An 18,483-nucleotide genomic window follows, 5' to 3' on the forward strand; every position below is an offset into this window, starting at 1 on the left:
CATACTTTACCCTAATTCCTTCTTTAGAGAAAAAAGATTGGCGGTCAAAATGAATTTGCAAAGATATCTTTGATTCAAGAGAGTCTACGTCATCCTATATAAATAAAGTATGTTGAATTTTCATACAAGGGAGGGAAAAATGATAGAGAAATTTCAAAGCAGGTATCTTTAGAAGTATTTTTTCAAGTAGGTAGGTTTTCCCAGTACTGTCGTGAGATGCAACAAAAATTCCACGCACTCTATTGGTATACATACGAAGCATTTTCTTCCTCTTTTAAGAAAGATCATGTTTGAGGGATTGGGAAGAGAAGTTGCTTGCTTGCACGGATATCAATTAAAAAATAAAGAAGATAACCATAGGCAGAAGTACAATCTTATAAAAAATAGGAAATGAAATGGTTAGAAAAATAGATTATAAATGATTGAAAGAAATATAAAAAGAGAAAGTCCAATTAAAGAAAAAAATGAGTTAATCAAGGTGAAAATTCTATTTTGTGCTTCATGGTATTTTCTCCACATGATAGAAGTTCTTTTAAGTCTAAAACTTTTTTCTATTCATCATTAATTTAGATTACAAACAAACATTTCTTATACAGAGATACATTCTGACTTCAAATTAATTTTATTTTAGAGGTAAAATTTCTGTAGATACCGCTGGCAAAAAAAAAAAAAAAAAAAATCAGTCTTTATACTAATGAGAAGACCTTCTACTGTAAATTTTAAGATTTTAAAGCCAGCTTAGGTAACTGTTTCAGGAATTACTTTGATGAAACTGAATAATCCAAGTTCTATTCTAAGGCAACGTAATGTGACAGTTATGCATGGTGCCTCCAAATCAACAATTACTGCCACATTATCTTCCTTGCTCTATCCTAATTTAGCAGAAATCAAACCATCTTATATCAGACCGGTACATGCATCCACTCACTTCTCGTCCAATCAAAACTGAATTACCTGTCAACAGAGAAGTACACTTACAAGTGTGAAACCATTTGACCATGTTATATTTTAATTTGCAGAGACAAAAATGACAAGCAATTTATTTACATAAAACTGTACAAAAGCAAATTAAATTATGTAAAGTATTTCATAAATAGTTGGACGAGTGTTTAATACATTTTGCCATGTTTAGCATAGTTGCGTGCATAGTGACTCATAATAAACGATGATAAATTGTTCTCTGCTTCACTATCAACATCCAAGTAGCAGAACAATAGTCAATGATTAACATTACAAACAGATCGTACCACACTGAATGCAAGTGCTTTAAAATGTAGGAAAAGTTGTCTGAAAGTGAACCCTAGGTAGCTGAAAAAATGATGCCTTTCTCCAGATGTTGTATACCTCTGCCTGGGTCACAACTAAAATGTTTTATTGTATTCCTGATCATCTTCGCTCCTTTTTTTTTTCCCCTTAAGGACACATTTATTTATTTATCACTGATATACCTAAAGTGATTTAGATCTTCAGATTTCTCATGACTTTTTTAGGATGGCTGTTTGATACTTGGCAGTTTCTTCTGGTCTGTGTGTTTTATTTTATTTTCCTATAAAACAGCTTCCTAGGGTAGCCTTTCAGTCAGACATCCTCAGTAGCATCTTAGTTCCTCCCATAAAAATAATGCCTCTTGTTTTCTGAAACTCAGGCAGCAGGCCAGTAAGAAACCATACAGAAATGATATCTGGAGATTCAGAAAGAGCAGTAGATTTTAGACTGAAGCTACAAACGTTTTAATACATATAAATTTATATAGTTACTCATTATAAATGTGTCCTCATGTATAACGCATGCAAAGTTCACTTGAGAGTCCTGTGTACAGAAAACAAGTATGGTTTATATATCGTACAACCAAAATGAAACAGCAGCTAAAAGAAAAAAACAACAAAAAAGAAATAAAGAATACAAATTCTAAATCAATATTTTACCTTGCAAAATGAACTGATTTCACCCCTGATAATATTTCTCTGTGTTAGTCTTACAATAAATGCTTTCACCTTCTAGTCAGATTTAAGCAGTCCATCTTAATGCCTTAATTTTGTTTAATGAATGAACAATATTTAAGACTGGTCCATTATCTGAGTTTGTCAGAAGGCAAATTTTTAATATATTATTTATTATTTTCAGAAAATAAACATGGATAAATATACAGGATCAAAAAAGTTGGGAATAGCCCATTTCCCCTCATTGTCCAAACCCAACAACCGTTTTTTTACCGTAACAACAGGTATAAAAGGCACAGTTGCTTATTTTGCATTCACTCATTTATTTTTTTTATTTCTTTTTATTGATTTTTTTTTTCAAAAGCACTCTATATATGGAGTGGCACCAGATTTAACCTATTCAAAATAAAAGTCATACAAACACAAAATATATTTCTGTGTCATGCCAGCTCATTATATAATAAACATGTTATGATAGCTAATTCTACTAGAATTACTGTGAATACTTACAGTACACTGAATTTTATTCTTTCACACCCATTTTAGTTCTAAAGAGAGATTCACGAGTTAAATGACAATGGCATGGCTATTTTGAATGTGGTGCAAACATCATTGGGGAATGTGGATCCAATTAATCCAAAGGTCCAGTATGACCCGTATTAGCTTTATAGACAACAGAAGGGTTTTAAGATAGAGTGAAATGAGCTATCTAGTGGTTTCAAGTGTTTCATGAAAGAAAGAAAAAAAATGCATTTAAAAAAGTTTGTTGAACATCTGTGTTATGCAATTGAGTATTTCCTTTGTAACGTGCAAGAAAAAATATGTATACATTTCATAATTATCTTTAGAAGCATTTTATCTTAATAGGTACTTACAGATTATACAAGGCAGAACTGCTTTAATGCAGTTTCCTAACAAAGTACTAGAATTGCATCTTTCCATAATGTAAATAATAATCAAACATAAACATGTTCAATTATTGACATTTTAGTCCAATGTTTTTGTTTCAATTACATACCTTTTTTCATACTACCTATTATACATAAACTAACATCAAAATGAAAACTCCATTCAAGAAAGAGTGTAAGGAAATGACCCCAAAAGAGTAGCCCACCAAACAGAGATATGGTTTTCAAAGATAAGTATTCTGAGGACCTATAGTGAATTATCAACCTATATTCCAGGCTGCTTTACCTTATAGTCTAAGAAATTTCTGCAAAGCATGAAACTACCCAAAGCTACATTGTTTTTACAGTTTGCTAGAGAGCCATCAAGGCTAAACCTTAACCAGTTTACAAACGTTCAATGATAAGAAAGTTTGCTCTTTTTACCTGTTATCTCCTATTCTGTCCATGGATTGTCACTTTTGTTTGAATGTCCCAGCTCAGTTTTCAATGGTATTAAATCATCCTCGATACAGCAAGTGGCTCAAAATCTGCATATTCTGTTTCTTTTAATTGCAACGAAAAATTTCATACTTTCCAACTTTGAGATGTACATACTGTGAGAAATGTCACTGCCCAGAACTCATTTCTTTCATGTTCAGTCTGGATTTGTTTAATACATATTAAATAATGTTCAAATCACCTAGTGACAAAGTCAATTAGGGTGTTGCCTTGTTTTAATGATGCGTGTCTTGAAATAGTTCTATATTTCACAGGATTCAAAATCAATGCACTTGCGTTGTATGGAAGTGTGAACTGAACAATTAAAAAATGCAATTGTAATTTGAAATGTGGATAAGAAGGCCAACAAGTATAGCCTGGATTGTAAAATAATAATAGTGGACTTGACTAATAAGACTGCCTGCCAATATATCTTTCTTTCCCTACCTTACTACCCATAAATATAACTTTAAAAAGTGGAATCTTCCCTGATAACATTATATGAAACTAAACTTGAACCTCAACCAATTGACTTATAATACCAAACACATGTCTCATTAGTTTTTTTTGTTTTCTGAGCTTTCAAATAAAATCCATTTTAAAAGAAGAAGCATGTTTTCTGGGTACAGAGACTATATAAAATAAACTAATATTTGAATGTTTCTGTGTGTGCCTGCATTCAGTTGTTTTTGTTGTTTAACGGATTTCCACATCAAGACCAAATCAACTTCATGATTTCCCTGATCTGCTTGTATGATCTTTGGCCTTTTAATGACACAATTGTTCAAGTTAGCTGATAATAGTGGTCCTGTTCTGAAAAGTATATATATAATTTTTACAAGTCAAAATTAGTATAATTCATAACTATAATCAAGATTGTGTTTATACTGAGAATATTCAGTGAATGTATGGAATTGAAGTTGATGCTCTTGAGTTAAAATAATGACACACCTAATTTGAGACCACAATCACCCACTGAGTATTGTTTTGCTCTTAGTTTGTGTTAGAATATTAAAGCTGTGATCTTCCTGAAATGCTTTTTAATAGAGTCCTCTTTTATAAGGACTGTACCTTTAGAGGGACTCTATCATTTTCCAAGGATTGCCATTGATGGTGGTTAACCACATTCTGAGGGTATGTCAGAAATATATTTTACCTGTCCTGCTTTTTTTGACCAGCCGGATGACACTCGAACAAAATCAAAGTGACTAAAATCATGCTTCAGCTTAGGGATAATGAGAGTGTGTTGTGTTCTGCTAATCAGGCTTGTTACCATGAAAGAAACTTGCAACCATCTTTTTTCTTGTTTTTGTTGCTGGAGGTGGGTGGGGAAGAGAGGGTGGGTGTTGGGAATCAGTGAAGGGGTTAGACATGCAAATAACAAGGATGGCCTCTACGTTGTACATTATATTCAGGCTAACAGCTTCACTAAAGGCCTGATCTGGAGGCAGAAGTGGCAGGCAAAGCTTTGTCTCTTTGGTAGCCCCCTTTTTGTGATTAAATGGTTTTGTTTTGTAAGGTTTCTTGCCCCTTATTCTCCTTCTCATACATGAAAAGAACTTTGCTGTTGCTCCTTTATAGCCTACAGGTAAACTTCTCTTCTAGTGAGCGTATTGACAGGAGATGGCTTATATTCCCCTGTTTTTGTAAGGGGAATATCCTCAGGGTTGGCTTCCTCATTTTTGCTGAAACTAGCTGCACTGAAGGTCTCATAGGACGAGGTCAACTTTTTGTTCAGGAGGTTTCTGTTGCGGTCACCCATGATGGCGGCCTCGCCGTTGGCCAGCTTTTCCTGGCTTCCTCGTTCATCAACAGGCATGAAAGTGGAGAGTTTGGGCTGGCTCTTCTTCCTCTCGGGAGAAGTGCGGACCGGCATCCAGCAGGAGTCTGAGTGGCCATACTCATCACACTCACGAGTGCACTTCCCAGTCAGGGCGACATCTGGAAGAGGCCTTGAATCTGAAATCCAAGGAGAAGAAGCCATTAGTGTTGGCCATTCCTTTCCAGGCTTTCTGATCTAAACAATATTGGCAAGTGGAAATATATATCTATAGACATATATCCCTTACCATCCTTTTTTCCCATTTCCCACCACCCTGCAGCTCATCATTCCGTAGAACAGTTTTTATTTTAAATACAATAAAGATAAGATTTTGCAAAATCATCAAATATTAAAGAAGAGAGGAATGGACAAAATGAGAAACTTAAGTTTGGAGAAGAGACAGATACACATGCATTTGTTATGGGATGGGGCTATGCAGATATTCTCAAGTAGAAGTGCTAAATGCATATATATATTCGTATGGGTATAAACTTTTTCTACATCCTTAGGAAAAATTATTAAATCCAAATGGATAATTTTCTGTATCTATAAATTATCCTAGAAACGGTGTGATTTTGCCAATTGAATTTCTTCTTCCTTGTACATTATTCATGGATGCAAATATGCAAAACCTTATATTTAAAATACGTTCTGAGACATCAAGATCACTCAGAAGTAATACCTAAATTGACAGCATATTATGTGTTAAAAAGCAGAAAATCAAAGTACAAGTTGGTTATAGGTATTAGCAGACTAGCAATATCACCACCTGCCCCACCCCAGCCCACAGTCCCCTTTCCCCCCACCTTGTCAAATGACCTAATATGTGCTGTAAGATAATTACCTGAGTGTTCACATCACAGTACACTTGCCAATGTGTTTGCTGAATGGAAATATAATCTAAAATGCTATGTATTGGGCAAATGTAGTCAAATTCCTAAACCTTTGATGAAATAGCATCTACTCTTAATTAATGGTGTTGCCATTAATTAAATGAAACCAGAAATCATATCTACAGAATTCTTAGAGCTCAAGATTAAATATGGCAGTTAAGAATTACCTGTATGCATAATTAAAATTATTATATGTGTCTGTCTTTGGAGAATGGTTATGTGTTTTCTTAATATTAATTTTTTTTTTTTACAGATGTTCTTGTTTGAGAAAGAGTGAGAGAGAAAACCTGCTCTACTTCAACAGATTCTAAGAGAATAACCTGGAGGGTTTTATTTCATTTACTTTATAGTTTATTTTATTGCCATACAAAAGAACATAATATAAGTGCACTCCAATTTATATCATATGGTATCATTTTATTATAAGACTTGTGACTTAAAAATTGAAAAATTTTGGCCTCTGCAAATATATTCACAAACAGTGGAATCAGTGAGATTTGCATATGCATAATCCTGGACAGATTTGCTTTAAAATAGCAAAGGGGGTTATTTAAATTATTCCCAATATATTTATATCCTCTGCTTTTGCCTCCACACACCATCCCCCAAAGTTTAACATTCGTGTAGGATATTTTAAGAGTTTTACTCTGCCAAATCTTTTAAATCAAGACTCTGCGATAATGAATGTCATTTTTTTTTTCCTTCAGTGATGAATAACTGAAATATTGACATTTGTCAGCCCATTGATTTTTGAACCAAAGTTTTACTCTGCCAAATCTTTTAAATCAAGACTCTGCGATAATGAATGTCATTTTTTTTTTTCCTTCAGTGATGAATAACTGAAATATTGACATTTGTCAGCCCATTGATTTTTGAACCAAAGTGGCCTGGAATTTTTATGCTGTGTTCTGAGAGTTCACAAGGAAATGCCAGTGTTCTTCACAGGAAATCTAGAATTACTTTACTGTTTCCCAAAGGTAAAACGTAAAGCTAATTATTTATTGCAGTCACACATGCTGCTATTTGATTTCTAAGTAGTCAAATCTTCTTAATTTTATCATCAAAAGAAAAAGCACTTTCCCATTCTTTTTCTTTAATGCTAAATTCCCTCTGTCTCTCAAATACGTATTTTAAATGCATTAAAAAAAATCAAACTATTGACAAATTTTATGAATGGTTTTTGTAATCTAGTTGGTTTAAATGAGCAAGCTGCAAGTTCTTTGGGAATATTTCCCATCTTAGGATACTTTAGTGTTTTTGAGGTTGACCTAAATGTTTTGAACAGAATAAAACAAACAAAAAAAGACCTTATAAAAATGCAAAGTATAAGATCAGGTCTACTTTTTAACTCATATCTTTTTTTCTTCACCACTTAAACAAATTACAACTTTTTTTAATGATGGTGTATATTCAGAACATGTGAAAATAATCAGAAATGTAGCTGCCAAGACAGGAAAAATCTTTATGAATGTGGTTGTGATTCCCTACAGAAATGACCCAGAATTGTCTCCAATCATCTCTCGAAGTTTATTTATGTCTCACACAATGTGTTGGCTTACTTACACAGGTGGCTGCTTTTCAGAGATTAATTTGTGTTTCTAGTTTGAAATTTATTGCACATGTGGTCCTTTTGTTTGCAATGCATTTGGAAACAGCTTGTAGAACTATATTGGTTCTCTAACAACTCTTCTTCCCTTGTGTTTAACTTGTGTACCTTAGCTACTTAAAGCTCATAAGAAATTATATTCATTTAGATTGACTCAATTTCCAGTCAACTATAAGGGAGATGCTCTTCAATCCTTTCCCTTGGTCTTCAGTTCACCGTCTGGAGTATTTCCAGCTAAAATTGATTTCCTCTTATTGCTTTAACAGAAGGCAGCTTGTCCTATGTGCCATCATCCACATGCGAGCTGCCACATCTCTATCCAAGAAGCATGACTTTTAATAAGGATCTCCTGTCATTTCCAAAGTCAAACACTTGATTGCGGACCACAGTGGAAGTTGATAAGCCTAATTGGCTAAGACATGTTGCAGCGTTTGTCATCAAATTTAGAAAATAATCAAGAAAGGCTATAAGAGATTCATCACAAGCAATCAAAACTTCCAATCTTGATGACTGAAATGAATCTTCAAAAGCAATGACAATGATTAACAAATGAGATTTGTATTATGATGCAATTTATTAAGGGAAGGCATGAGTGGAATAGCATTTTTCTGTGTTTATATATTTTCTTATTTAAGTATGTGAGAATATATTATACATTTTTTAAAACACAAAAGTTACATATGATCTTAGAGAATCATAAAATACAATTTTCTTCTCTGCATAACATATATTTTTTAAATGTCCAATTTTTTTTTAGAGACAGACCTTCTGCAATGAGTCACCTAGGAACTCCCCTTAATCTTTTACTGAAGAATGTATTTTCTAACATTTAAGACCATATTTTGTGCTTGAGTTTAGCATTATATTGTCTTTAGTTATAACTTTAGTGAAGAAGAAAAACAGCTACTCACAAATCTTTTAGTTGATATCAATAAATACAAAATAAAATGTTCTATATGGAAATATAGTCATACTCTCTATAAGAATTTCCCACAATAAAGCCAATTGTTTAGAGGTTTTTCATTTTTATATTTTCCCCTGACTCAATCATGTCAGTTGAGAAGACTGGAAGTAGAAATGGTATTCTTGTTTAACATTGCCTACAGACTCCTCCATTTTTATCTAGTTCTACTATGTACTAAAATCATTTTGGAGAGTTAAAGTTCTTTCTTAGACATAATTTATCTGTCAAAAGTACAGAATTTTAAGTCATCACAATAGCGAACAATTTATAGCATATAAAGTAATTCCCCATATTTCATCCCTTTTACTTAGTCCTTCAGTCGAATGGAAGTGGCGAGGGGCTCCAACCCTGGGAGACCTAAGGCCAGAGAACAAGTGTTTGACTTTCCCACTACACTGTATTTCTCCTTCTTAAATTATAACAGCTGAGTTATTTAGAGGACAATTACTGCTATCCCATAGCCAGAGAAAGAAAAAAGCCTCTCAGCAGCATAGAAAATAGATGCGATAAGGTCACAAACCTTACTACTTAGTGAAAAGTACACCTTCCCTAAAACTATAAATTTCCTGAAGTAGGAAAAATTATAGACTAATTTAAGAAATCAAGTTCTCTCCCTGGAAGAAAGTGTTTTTGTTCTTACTAAGCAGGGTAGATGGGTGGGTGGTGAGCAGATGCTGGCCAGATGCTGTTACGATGACATCAACAAGAAGTGACAGACAGATAGTACATAGAATCATTAGAAATAACAAGGAAAGCCCAGATCTATAGAGGGATTTAATGTTTCCAGAAGCTGTCCCACACAATTCAGACACCATTAGAGGCATCATCATTACAGAAGAGCACAGTGAACTCATTAAGACTCTCGAAGACAGCTCTGTACCAGGAAAGGATTTCGAGTATGCTGAGTTATGCATTCCACCAGAATGCTGGACACTCACTCACTCTACTCTGGGTTCTTGGCTTGGGGCTGAAGATACACAAATCTTTCTGTTTACTAGGAGAAGGCATGAAAATATTGCATTTAGTTTTAAAATATTTCCAACGAGTTTTTCTTTTTGAGCGTTAAGATATTTAAAGCTATATGCATCAGTTTCTTATTTGCTTAATTTGCTGACCATATGAGATCAATATGTAGACTTCCCAGATGTTCACACCACTCCTCTAATTTGTTTTTTACAATCAAGCACTAGCATATTTCTGACACTACTTAACAAAATTCTGCAATTGAAATATTTTGGTATTTTCTTCTTTTTGAGAGAAGGGAAAAAAGTAGGCACCAAGTATTTGTTTTTCTTTTTATACTTCTTGACTTTCTTTTATACGAGACATTTTTTCCCCTAGAAGCATGATTAAATTCTAGTGGAATTTAGTGGACTGTAAAAAGGTTTATACAAAACGATGGATAAGAAAAATGAAAGGTAAGTGGCAACTGATTTCCAACAAATATTTTAACCCTACCTTTATTTCATTACTGCAAATGAAAATATCCTTTACCCAAATAAAGTAGTTTATTTTAAAATAGCTGTCAGAAAATTATTTATTTTTGCCTTACATAATAGGAATGAGAAGAAAAAAATAAATGTCGGTTAGCTGAAACTTGTTATTTGGAAAATCGTTATTGTAGTCAATAATGCTTAGGGATGAGTGAACAAGATCCAAAAAAACCACATTGAGTTGGACTCAGCTTTTTTATATAAACAATTGAAAGATACCTGCCTTTTTCCTGGTTGGCAAATTTAGGAAGACGAGGTAGGCAAGCACGTAATAGATCACTGCTGGGTGGGAATCACTGACTCAGACAAGCAGTTTGTGATCCTCTCCATGTATGAACACCTGTAAGTGACTGGCACTTAGGTTACAAAAAGGAGGTTAAGATTCCTAAGAGTGTTCTAATTGATCACAGAATCACTTGATCCAACCAAATTAGAAGGGGCTATGAGGATAGTGTATTCACTCAACCCTTACTCCAGCATCCTCTACAACAGCCCTTTTCCCTCAAAAGGCAGTGACTTTTGAAAAGAACAGGAGATATGGAGTCACAGCGTTGGTGAGTGTGATTCTAGGCTCAACAATTTATAAGCTGTGTGACTTTTGATATAATTTCTCTGAGCTTCAAGTTCCTCATGTATGAGATAATAGTACCTACTCCCCAATTTATTGTGGGATAAAAGAGTTAAAGTATAAATAGCCCACAGTATGGTGTCTATTGCAGTGCAGGTGTTCAGTAAATAGTAGGTGATAGGTGCTCAAGGGATTTAAGGAGGTAGAAATGCTTTTTTTCTCTCTTTAGTTTTCTAGGAATGAAATGGGTATTGTTTAAGGGAATAGGCTCAGGAGCCAGGTGACCTAAATTCAAATACTAACTTTGTCAATTACTTGCTATGTGACTGTGAACAATTGCATGATTTAAGTTTCCTCATCTGTACAATGGGCATAAGAATCAATTAACTTTTTAGAATTAATGAGGATTAAATGTGTTAATTTATGTTAAGTACTTAAGATAAATCTTGACAGAGTAAATATTAAGTACTCAGTAAATATGAGGTACTTCATGTACACAATCTCTTATCTAAATTTAGTCTTCAGAAAAGCTCAGAAAACCAAAGGTTGTTTTTTTTTTTCATAAGAGGTTTATAACAAACCTGATCTGAACTAATACAAGGCTATTTATTTATTTATCTCACATGATGTGAATATTTATGTGTGTTACTGTAGAAATAGTGTGCTTACTTAAGGGCACAATCTTAGACTGTTAGGTTTTTAAAATAATGTTATTCATGCATGATGTTACCTTTTCTGAGATATGAAGGGATTTTTAATTTTGAGATATATCTGGCCCCAAGAATTTCAGATAACTTATTGTCGAATAAATACCAATTGTTAACCAAAAAGGCATATACATTTGAGTTACTTTTCCAGTAGTGCTAATGGATTTATGCTAATAGAGTCTACCATACACCAGAGCTACCATCTATTTAGGAACATATGCTGGCCACCGGGTCCTGGTTACTCTACATCAGGCATCCTCCTACTGTTTCTTTACTAACAGTTTGCTAAAGAAGATTTATTCAGTGTGTGTCATGGTTGCTCAAAATTCGAGGGCAAATGATCTATTATTTGGAGTTATCTTTACAACCTAAACAGATCAACTCACAATTAGTCATTTCACTTGAAACTCGCCCCGAAGATATCGGGTTGCTGACTTGCTTTCTTGCTTTGCCTGCATGAGCAGCGCAAGGAGCAGCTTCATTCTGAAGATCTACCAAAAATTAGCAATAAGTTGATCTAAGACTAAGAGGTTGACAATCAAGGCAAGACAACGAAAGCAGAACAAATACCTAAAATCAATGTATCATTCGTACATCAAAAATAATATAAAAGAAAAAGGCCACTCAGCATAAGTTATGCAGATTTCATGATGTACATACATAACTCTTTTAAATTGCAAAATAAAACCAGAAATTTAATCTTCCTCGAATATCCCTTTGGAATGGGAATTACTGCTCCTACTGTCCAGATGTAGATTCTGTTTTGCACCCCTTGAAGCTGGACTAACTAGAATGTGGCAGAAGTGATACTGTGCCATTTCCAGCCTAGCTCTTGAGAGGCCTAGCAGCTTTTACATTCACCCTTGGAATGCTGAGATTGCCATCCTGAGAGAAAGCACGGTCTAGCCTCACAGAAGAGAAAACACTACCCGAGAGACAGACCTAGCCGTACCAGCTAACCCAGCAGTCAGCCAACCCCAGCCAGCTCTCCAGGTGAACACAGCTACATAAGTGAGCCACGCAAAAGGATCTGAAGAACCACACAGCCAATCCACAGAAATGTGCAAATTAATAAATTTTTGTTTTCTGAAGCCACTAAGTTACATTTGTTTGTTTTGTCTTGTTTGTTTTGGGGGGAGAGTTGTTGATACTGCAATAGATCACTAAAATAATAATCATAGATGTATTACATTATCTGAAGTAAATAAACTATCCCAGATAATAGCTTTAGGTCTGGAAACAATTCCACTTCTTTTCTGTTTCCTTATCATGGATAACAAACAGACCAATATCAGTGCAAGTACAACCCTTCAAAGGAGCATTTTCAGAGATGTAAGCACATTTAATTAAGAAGTTCAAACAGAGGGCTACTATATAAAGCTTTAGAAATTCCGGTCCTCTAATTACAGGATTTTACTGTGTTATACCTAAGGGTGCTCTAGCTCGTGCTGACATGCCAAGACAATATTAAAATGTTTAAACATGTTTGAAAGCATCAGCAACTTTCCTTCCATACCTAAGGCTAAACTCAGTTAAACAGCAATTGAATGTATCTCAAGAAGCATTTACTGCCATGAGGCTTAGACCACTGTCATTGTGAATGTGGCATTATCATATACAGTGGAGACTGTGCATGCCATGTCTCAGGCAGTCTCGCTGAATCAACTCAAACATGAATCTGCTGGTTGGCACATGAAAACTGCACTACAGCAGAAAAATGTATGGTGACTACTTAGGAGTGATCAATTTATGCACATCAGAGATGTGGTTTTATTTTTATTCCCTTCTACACCCTTGCCAAGTTAGAGGCAGCAGAGATTCTCCTGTAAAGAAGCAGAGTAACAGGAGAGGAAGAAAGTGCTGCAAATGAGGAGATGCTCTGATATTGATCAAGAGAGTTTTTAAAACCCAGAAAGAGCATTTATTTCACAAGTCACCAATCGATAACCCCACTGAGAATAGACCCAATTCTTGGCCATTGATGTTTATGTTTATTTTTATACTGTAATAATCACAGCTTTCATGATTTTCATTCTTGTCCTTTGGATTTCCTTATATTGAAAATTTTTGCTTCAGTGGTCATAGACTTTAATAATGTTAAAAACTAGAAGTATTGCCTCCCCTCATAAATGCAGATATATACTCACAAAATTTTACATAAAATTTCAGGGGGTTCAAGATATCTGAATTAGAGTCTCATTCTCAGTATATTTACAACAACCTGGTGGATATGAGAAAGAAGGTGTATTGTTAAACTTAGACTTTTTTTCCCCTTTGAGTAAGAATCAAATATTAAGAAATATTTAACAATTCAACACCCATCCTGGAAAAACAGAAATTGTATGTGGTAAACAATACCATTCAGTGACAGAAACATTTAAACAAATTATGAAAATATATTTAGAAGTAAGAAAAATAACTTAGATTTGGTTGTTAATATTTTAGGTTAGTTATTTAAATGGCCAAATCTAAAACCCCCGATAATTTATAAGATTTTGGTTAAACAGAAAATTAATGCTTGGAAATGACTTTTAACTAATTGCTGATCACCAAATTGAAAACTTATTTTCTTTCCTAAAATCTACATTCAGCATTTGCTGCAAACCAGTGTCTCCCCCGATAATTTATAAGATTTTGGTTAAACAGAAAATTAATGCTTGGAAATGACTTTTAACTAGTTGCTGATCACCAAATTGAAAACTTATTTTCTTTCCTAAAATCTACATTCAGCATTTGCTGCAAACCAGTGTCTCAAACTGCCAGCAACTGGATAATCATTTATTTACCATAAGAAAGGAAATAAATTATTATGCATGGAATTTTAAACAAAAAATAGTAATGATCTAGATGAATGTTTTATTTTTTAGTTTAATAAAATTTATTAGCTACTCTATATTGGTTTTACTGGAAAGTGTGATGTGGGTGTACTAAAAGAGTTGTATCAATTTAGGGCCACTTTCCAGTAACAGTCTGAAATCTTCAAAGTTTCCTACTATAACTGGGCAATTATCACCTGGAGGTATGATATTTTCACTCATTAGCTGTATAGCTGGATTATTAATCAAATATTCATCATTTCCCATAAAGTGGTAGAACATATACTCTATAATAAATAATAATATTGCCGTTAGGATAGATGTTTACTCTAAACATAGTAAATACATGCTCTACTAACTGTAAGAATATTACCTATGGGTTGTAGTCTTTTTAAGGGCAGTGCCCATTTTATCTTTGCTTCTCTTCATAACATAATGTATAATTTTATAAAAACAAATAGGTTGAAACAAAAATAAAAACAGAAAAAAATGGATATTGTTTTCTTAAACTTTCTTTTCTCCCATATAAACCATGATAAAGCATTTTTTTAAAGTTAAATTGCCTCTACAATAAGTAGTTCTTATCAACTATCTAGATACTTAAGGAATGCAAGTATGATGAATATTAAATCAAATTAATTTGGTATTAGGGAATATCTTAAGGAAGAAAGTATCACTACAGTGGCCACATGTGACATAAAGTATTTCTGTGTGTTATTTTCTATTTATTGTTTTGTGTGAAAGTCTAAAATGAACTACATTAAAGCTGAAATCATGTATGAAGTAGAATTACAATGTAATGTGATTACTTTTTGTCCAGAGGAAAATCATAGATATTTAGATTTCCCAAAGTAACACTAAATAAAATGGACATGTTGTAAAAATCATTGTATCCAGTCATTTTCTCCCTAACTGCAGTAATCCTGAGAAACTATACAATTATTCTAATGATATGGCCATTTTCAAAACATATTCTCAAACTCTTTGCTTGGGGTTGTCTATTGAACCATTTTGAAGTCAAACAGAAAAGCTTATCTGGTTAGAAATCCTCCTGTCGTAACAAGTTGTGTTAATAGAATTTCAGTAGTCATTGTCACGAGAAAGACAAAGATTTCAAGGAAGATTTCAAGCAAACATTGAGTTCTGAAATACTATTGAGAGATGGGGCTTGGAGAGCTTCTGGTCGGAGCTGAGAAACCATTTATGGGAAGAGTTTTAAAATATTTGGAATGAGCTGATCAGTTGAAACTAAAGTTGGTGATCACAATTAGGACCAAAAGTGTGTTGAAGTGCTCAGGAGTGTGGAACAGGTAAATACAAGGAAAAGGAAGAAAATGATCTCTGGCGAGTAGCAAACAAAACTCATTGAGCGGCTGAATGGGAGGGAATCAATGAAGCGACACCAGATCAGTTTGCTCCATTGATTTTTGCTGCTCCTTGAAATGTTTTCCTTTGTTTACTTCCTATTTCTTTGGAGTGTGGCAAAGTCTCACTGTTGAACCTCCCTGAGAGGAGAAGCAAGCTCTGTGGATCCCCTCATGCCTGTGTTATAGCTTCCCATGCTGAGCGGATTCAGAGGCAGTTCTGAATTCAGAGGCTTCTGCTCCCTGTTAGTCTGCAGAAGCCACCCTTCATATTCGCCCTCACAAGCCTTTTGTGAAAGGCAAAATAATGGTCCACTAGGTAACATGGGAAAGGGGAATTAAGGTTTCAGATGATTTTAACATTGCTAGTAAATTGACCTTGAAATAGGGAGATTATACTGGATTACCCAAGTGACAGGGTCCTTAAAAGTAGAAATAGAAGTAGAAGGCAGAAGAAAAGTGAATGTCAGAGGAGTGGTGTGAGAAAGACATCCTGCAATGGCCAGCTTTGAAGATGGATGAGAGGTCTACAAACCAGGGAATGGGGGCTGGTTCTAGAAAACGTAAATGGAATGGGAGGCAGATTCTCCCCTTGAGTCTGCAGGACGAAATGCAGCCTTACTGAGACTTTGATTTTAACCCTGTGAGAGTCAAGTCAGATTTCTTTTTTTTTTTTTTCCCTTTTTGTCTTTTTTTTTTTTCGTGTCCGGCAACGGATCGCAACCCTCAGTGTCGCGCCCGTACCGGACCGGACCGGCAACGGGATCGCAACCCTCGGTGCCGCGCCCACACCTCGCTCAGCCAGTGAGCGGGAACCGGTCTGTATGTGGGATCCGAACCCTCGGCGGGAGTGCCGCCGCACTCCCAAGCGGCTCACTGTAGCAGTGTGCCACCGGGCAAGCCCTCAAGTCAGACTTCTGACCTACAGAATGTTAAGAAAATAAATTTTTGTTGTTTTAAAACCCTAAATTTGTAGTAATTTTTTACAGCCACAATAGGAACCTAACATACATAAATGCTTGATACATTTTATCCTTTCTCCTTATATTTCACCCATTAAAGAAAATAGTAGTAGAAAAAGCTCTGATTTTAATTTCCCATTGAGTAATGTGTACTTAATTTTTGAGTATCTACTCAATATTTCTCACTTTACACTTTGGAAGATTTCATTTCACACTAGTATCTAATTGTCCATGTTATTGGTATATGATCAATTGATAAAGTCCAATTTGTTTTTGCCCAATAAAGTAGAAACAACTCAACACCTTCCTTGCTCCACCCCTCAGTAATAGTTGCCACCAGAATTATTACCAGAGGAATCATTTAAGCCAATCTAAATTTGGGTTGTGTGATTCCCGAGAATTGAAACGAAAGAGAATTTGACATAACATCTAAGAAGTAGAGCCAGATATCAGGGAACAATCCTAATGAGTACTTTGTAAGATTTATGGTATTTTTGTGGCTTTCTGGTGTTTATTATTTGTTTGTCACTTGTTTTTTCTTTAGCCAGTTTCTCTCCTAGTGATTAGCAGGAAAGTACCTCTAATAAAAAGGAACCTGATGATCATTTTAAGATCAGTAAGTAGAGTAACAAGTCTCTCCCTAGTTTAAAACTCTCTTCCATAAACTTTAGTATAAATTCCAAACTCCTCATTTTAGCACAGAAGGACCTTCTGGTTCTGCCTCCTGTCTACCTCTTAACTCTTATCTCTTCCCATTCTTGCATGCTTCCATTTGACACTTCAACAGACCTAATGTAGTTGTCACTTCTAGAAAGCCTCATGTTGTTCTATGTCTTCGTGATATTAGTATGTTTCTTCTCCTGCTATTTCTTGCCTTGTTATCTCTCTCTCATGAATCCTTCAAAATCCAGTTCCAGGCTGTCTCCTGTGAGATTTCTTCTGTCCAGCTGTCTAATTTTGATTCCTCTTTACCTCTCTAGTCTTCATCCTATGTCTGTCTCTATTACAACACTTAATATATTGCACTAAAGTCTGCTACCTGTTCATGTGACTTTTTCTGCAACTACCTAGGGGCAGCATAGGGATAAGTTATTTAACTGTGTACTGGATCCTAGCACCATTCCAGTCACACACTTGGTGTTTGCTGAATGGCTGAATGTATGACATGGTAGGGAAACAGACTGCATGTCACCCCTGATGATTATGTCTACCTTCATTAAAACCACGAGAAGAATTATTATCAAGACATCTGTTAATCATAGGTGCAATGTCTTTGGCCAAACTGAGAAAATGAAGTGGCTTTTGCTTTTTCATTTGGCACGTGCTGGTCTGAATGAACCTCTCCACCACTCTCTCTCCTCACCCCCCTTTCAGGGACTGTACAATAATCTCTCTAGTTGAGACTTGCTTTCTAACAGAGCAATGTAGTTGATTGGAATAATCCATGGATGTATTTTATAGCACAAACTCCATCCTCATACTCAGCCTGGGGGGTAAGAGCTCTCAGTGGAGGCAGTAGAGAGTGCTAAGAAAAAGTCTAATGGAAAAAATTCTGTACTTAGTGGGTGACAAGGCTATACATATGAACTAATTCAGTATGCTTTTCTGCTTATGGGTGGTAACTATTTTATAGTTATTTTACTGTTGTCAGGACCTCTGGTTGGCAGGTATACATGTCTTTTAAGAATAAACTGGGAAATAAAATTTATTGTTGGCTTATACACAGCTCTTACCATAGACAAAAATGTTCAAAACACGGATTCATAAGGGAAAGGTATTCTACCTGATAGAAAAGATGAAAAGCAGAAGGCTCACCTCTCCCATTCTTATAATGCAGATACATTGTAATAGCAACTTGGCAGGCAATGTGAAACCTAATTCAGTTGACAAATTTTATTTGCCTTATGGTAACAACCTGATGGGTAGGATCATGGGCAGTTCAGATCAGTGCTTTTCAAACCTA

General features: G+C 34.9%; 1 protein-coding gene across 1 annotated transcript; it reads right to left on the bottom strand.

Annotated features, from left to right (window-relative positions):
- Positions 1-1,706: 1,706 nt before the first annotated feature.
- Positions 1,707-11,869, bottom strand: LOC103602986 (protocadherin-9-like; the record flags this gene model as incomplete). The annotated part of the gene is made up of 2 exons (XM_008587440.1): positions 1,707-5,284; positions 11,765-11,869. Coding segments are annotated over 2 exons (482 nt in total), but the record flags the coding sequence as incomplete, so codon positions are not given.
- Between the last annotated feature and the right edge of the window lie 6,614 nt (positions 11,870-18,483).

This window comes from Galeopterus variegatus, unplaced genomic scaffold (assembly GCF_000696425.1).
Source record: "Galeopterus variegatus unplaced genomic scaffold, G_variegatus-3.0.2 Scaffold4396, whole genome shotgun sequence".
NCBI lineage: Eukaryota > Metazoa > Chordata > Mammalia > Dermoptera > Cynocephalidae > Galeopterus > Galeopterus variegatus.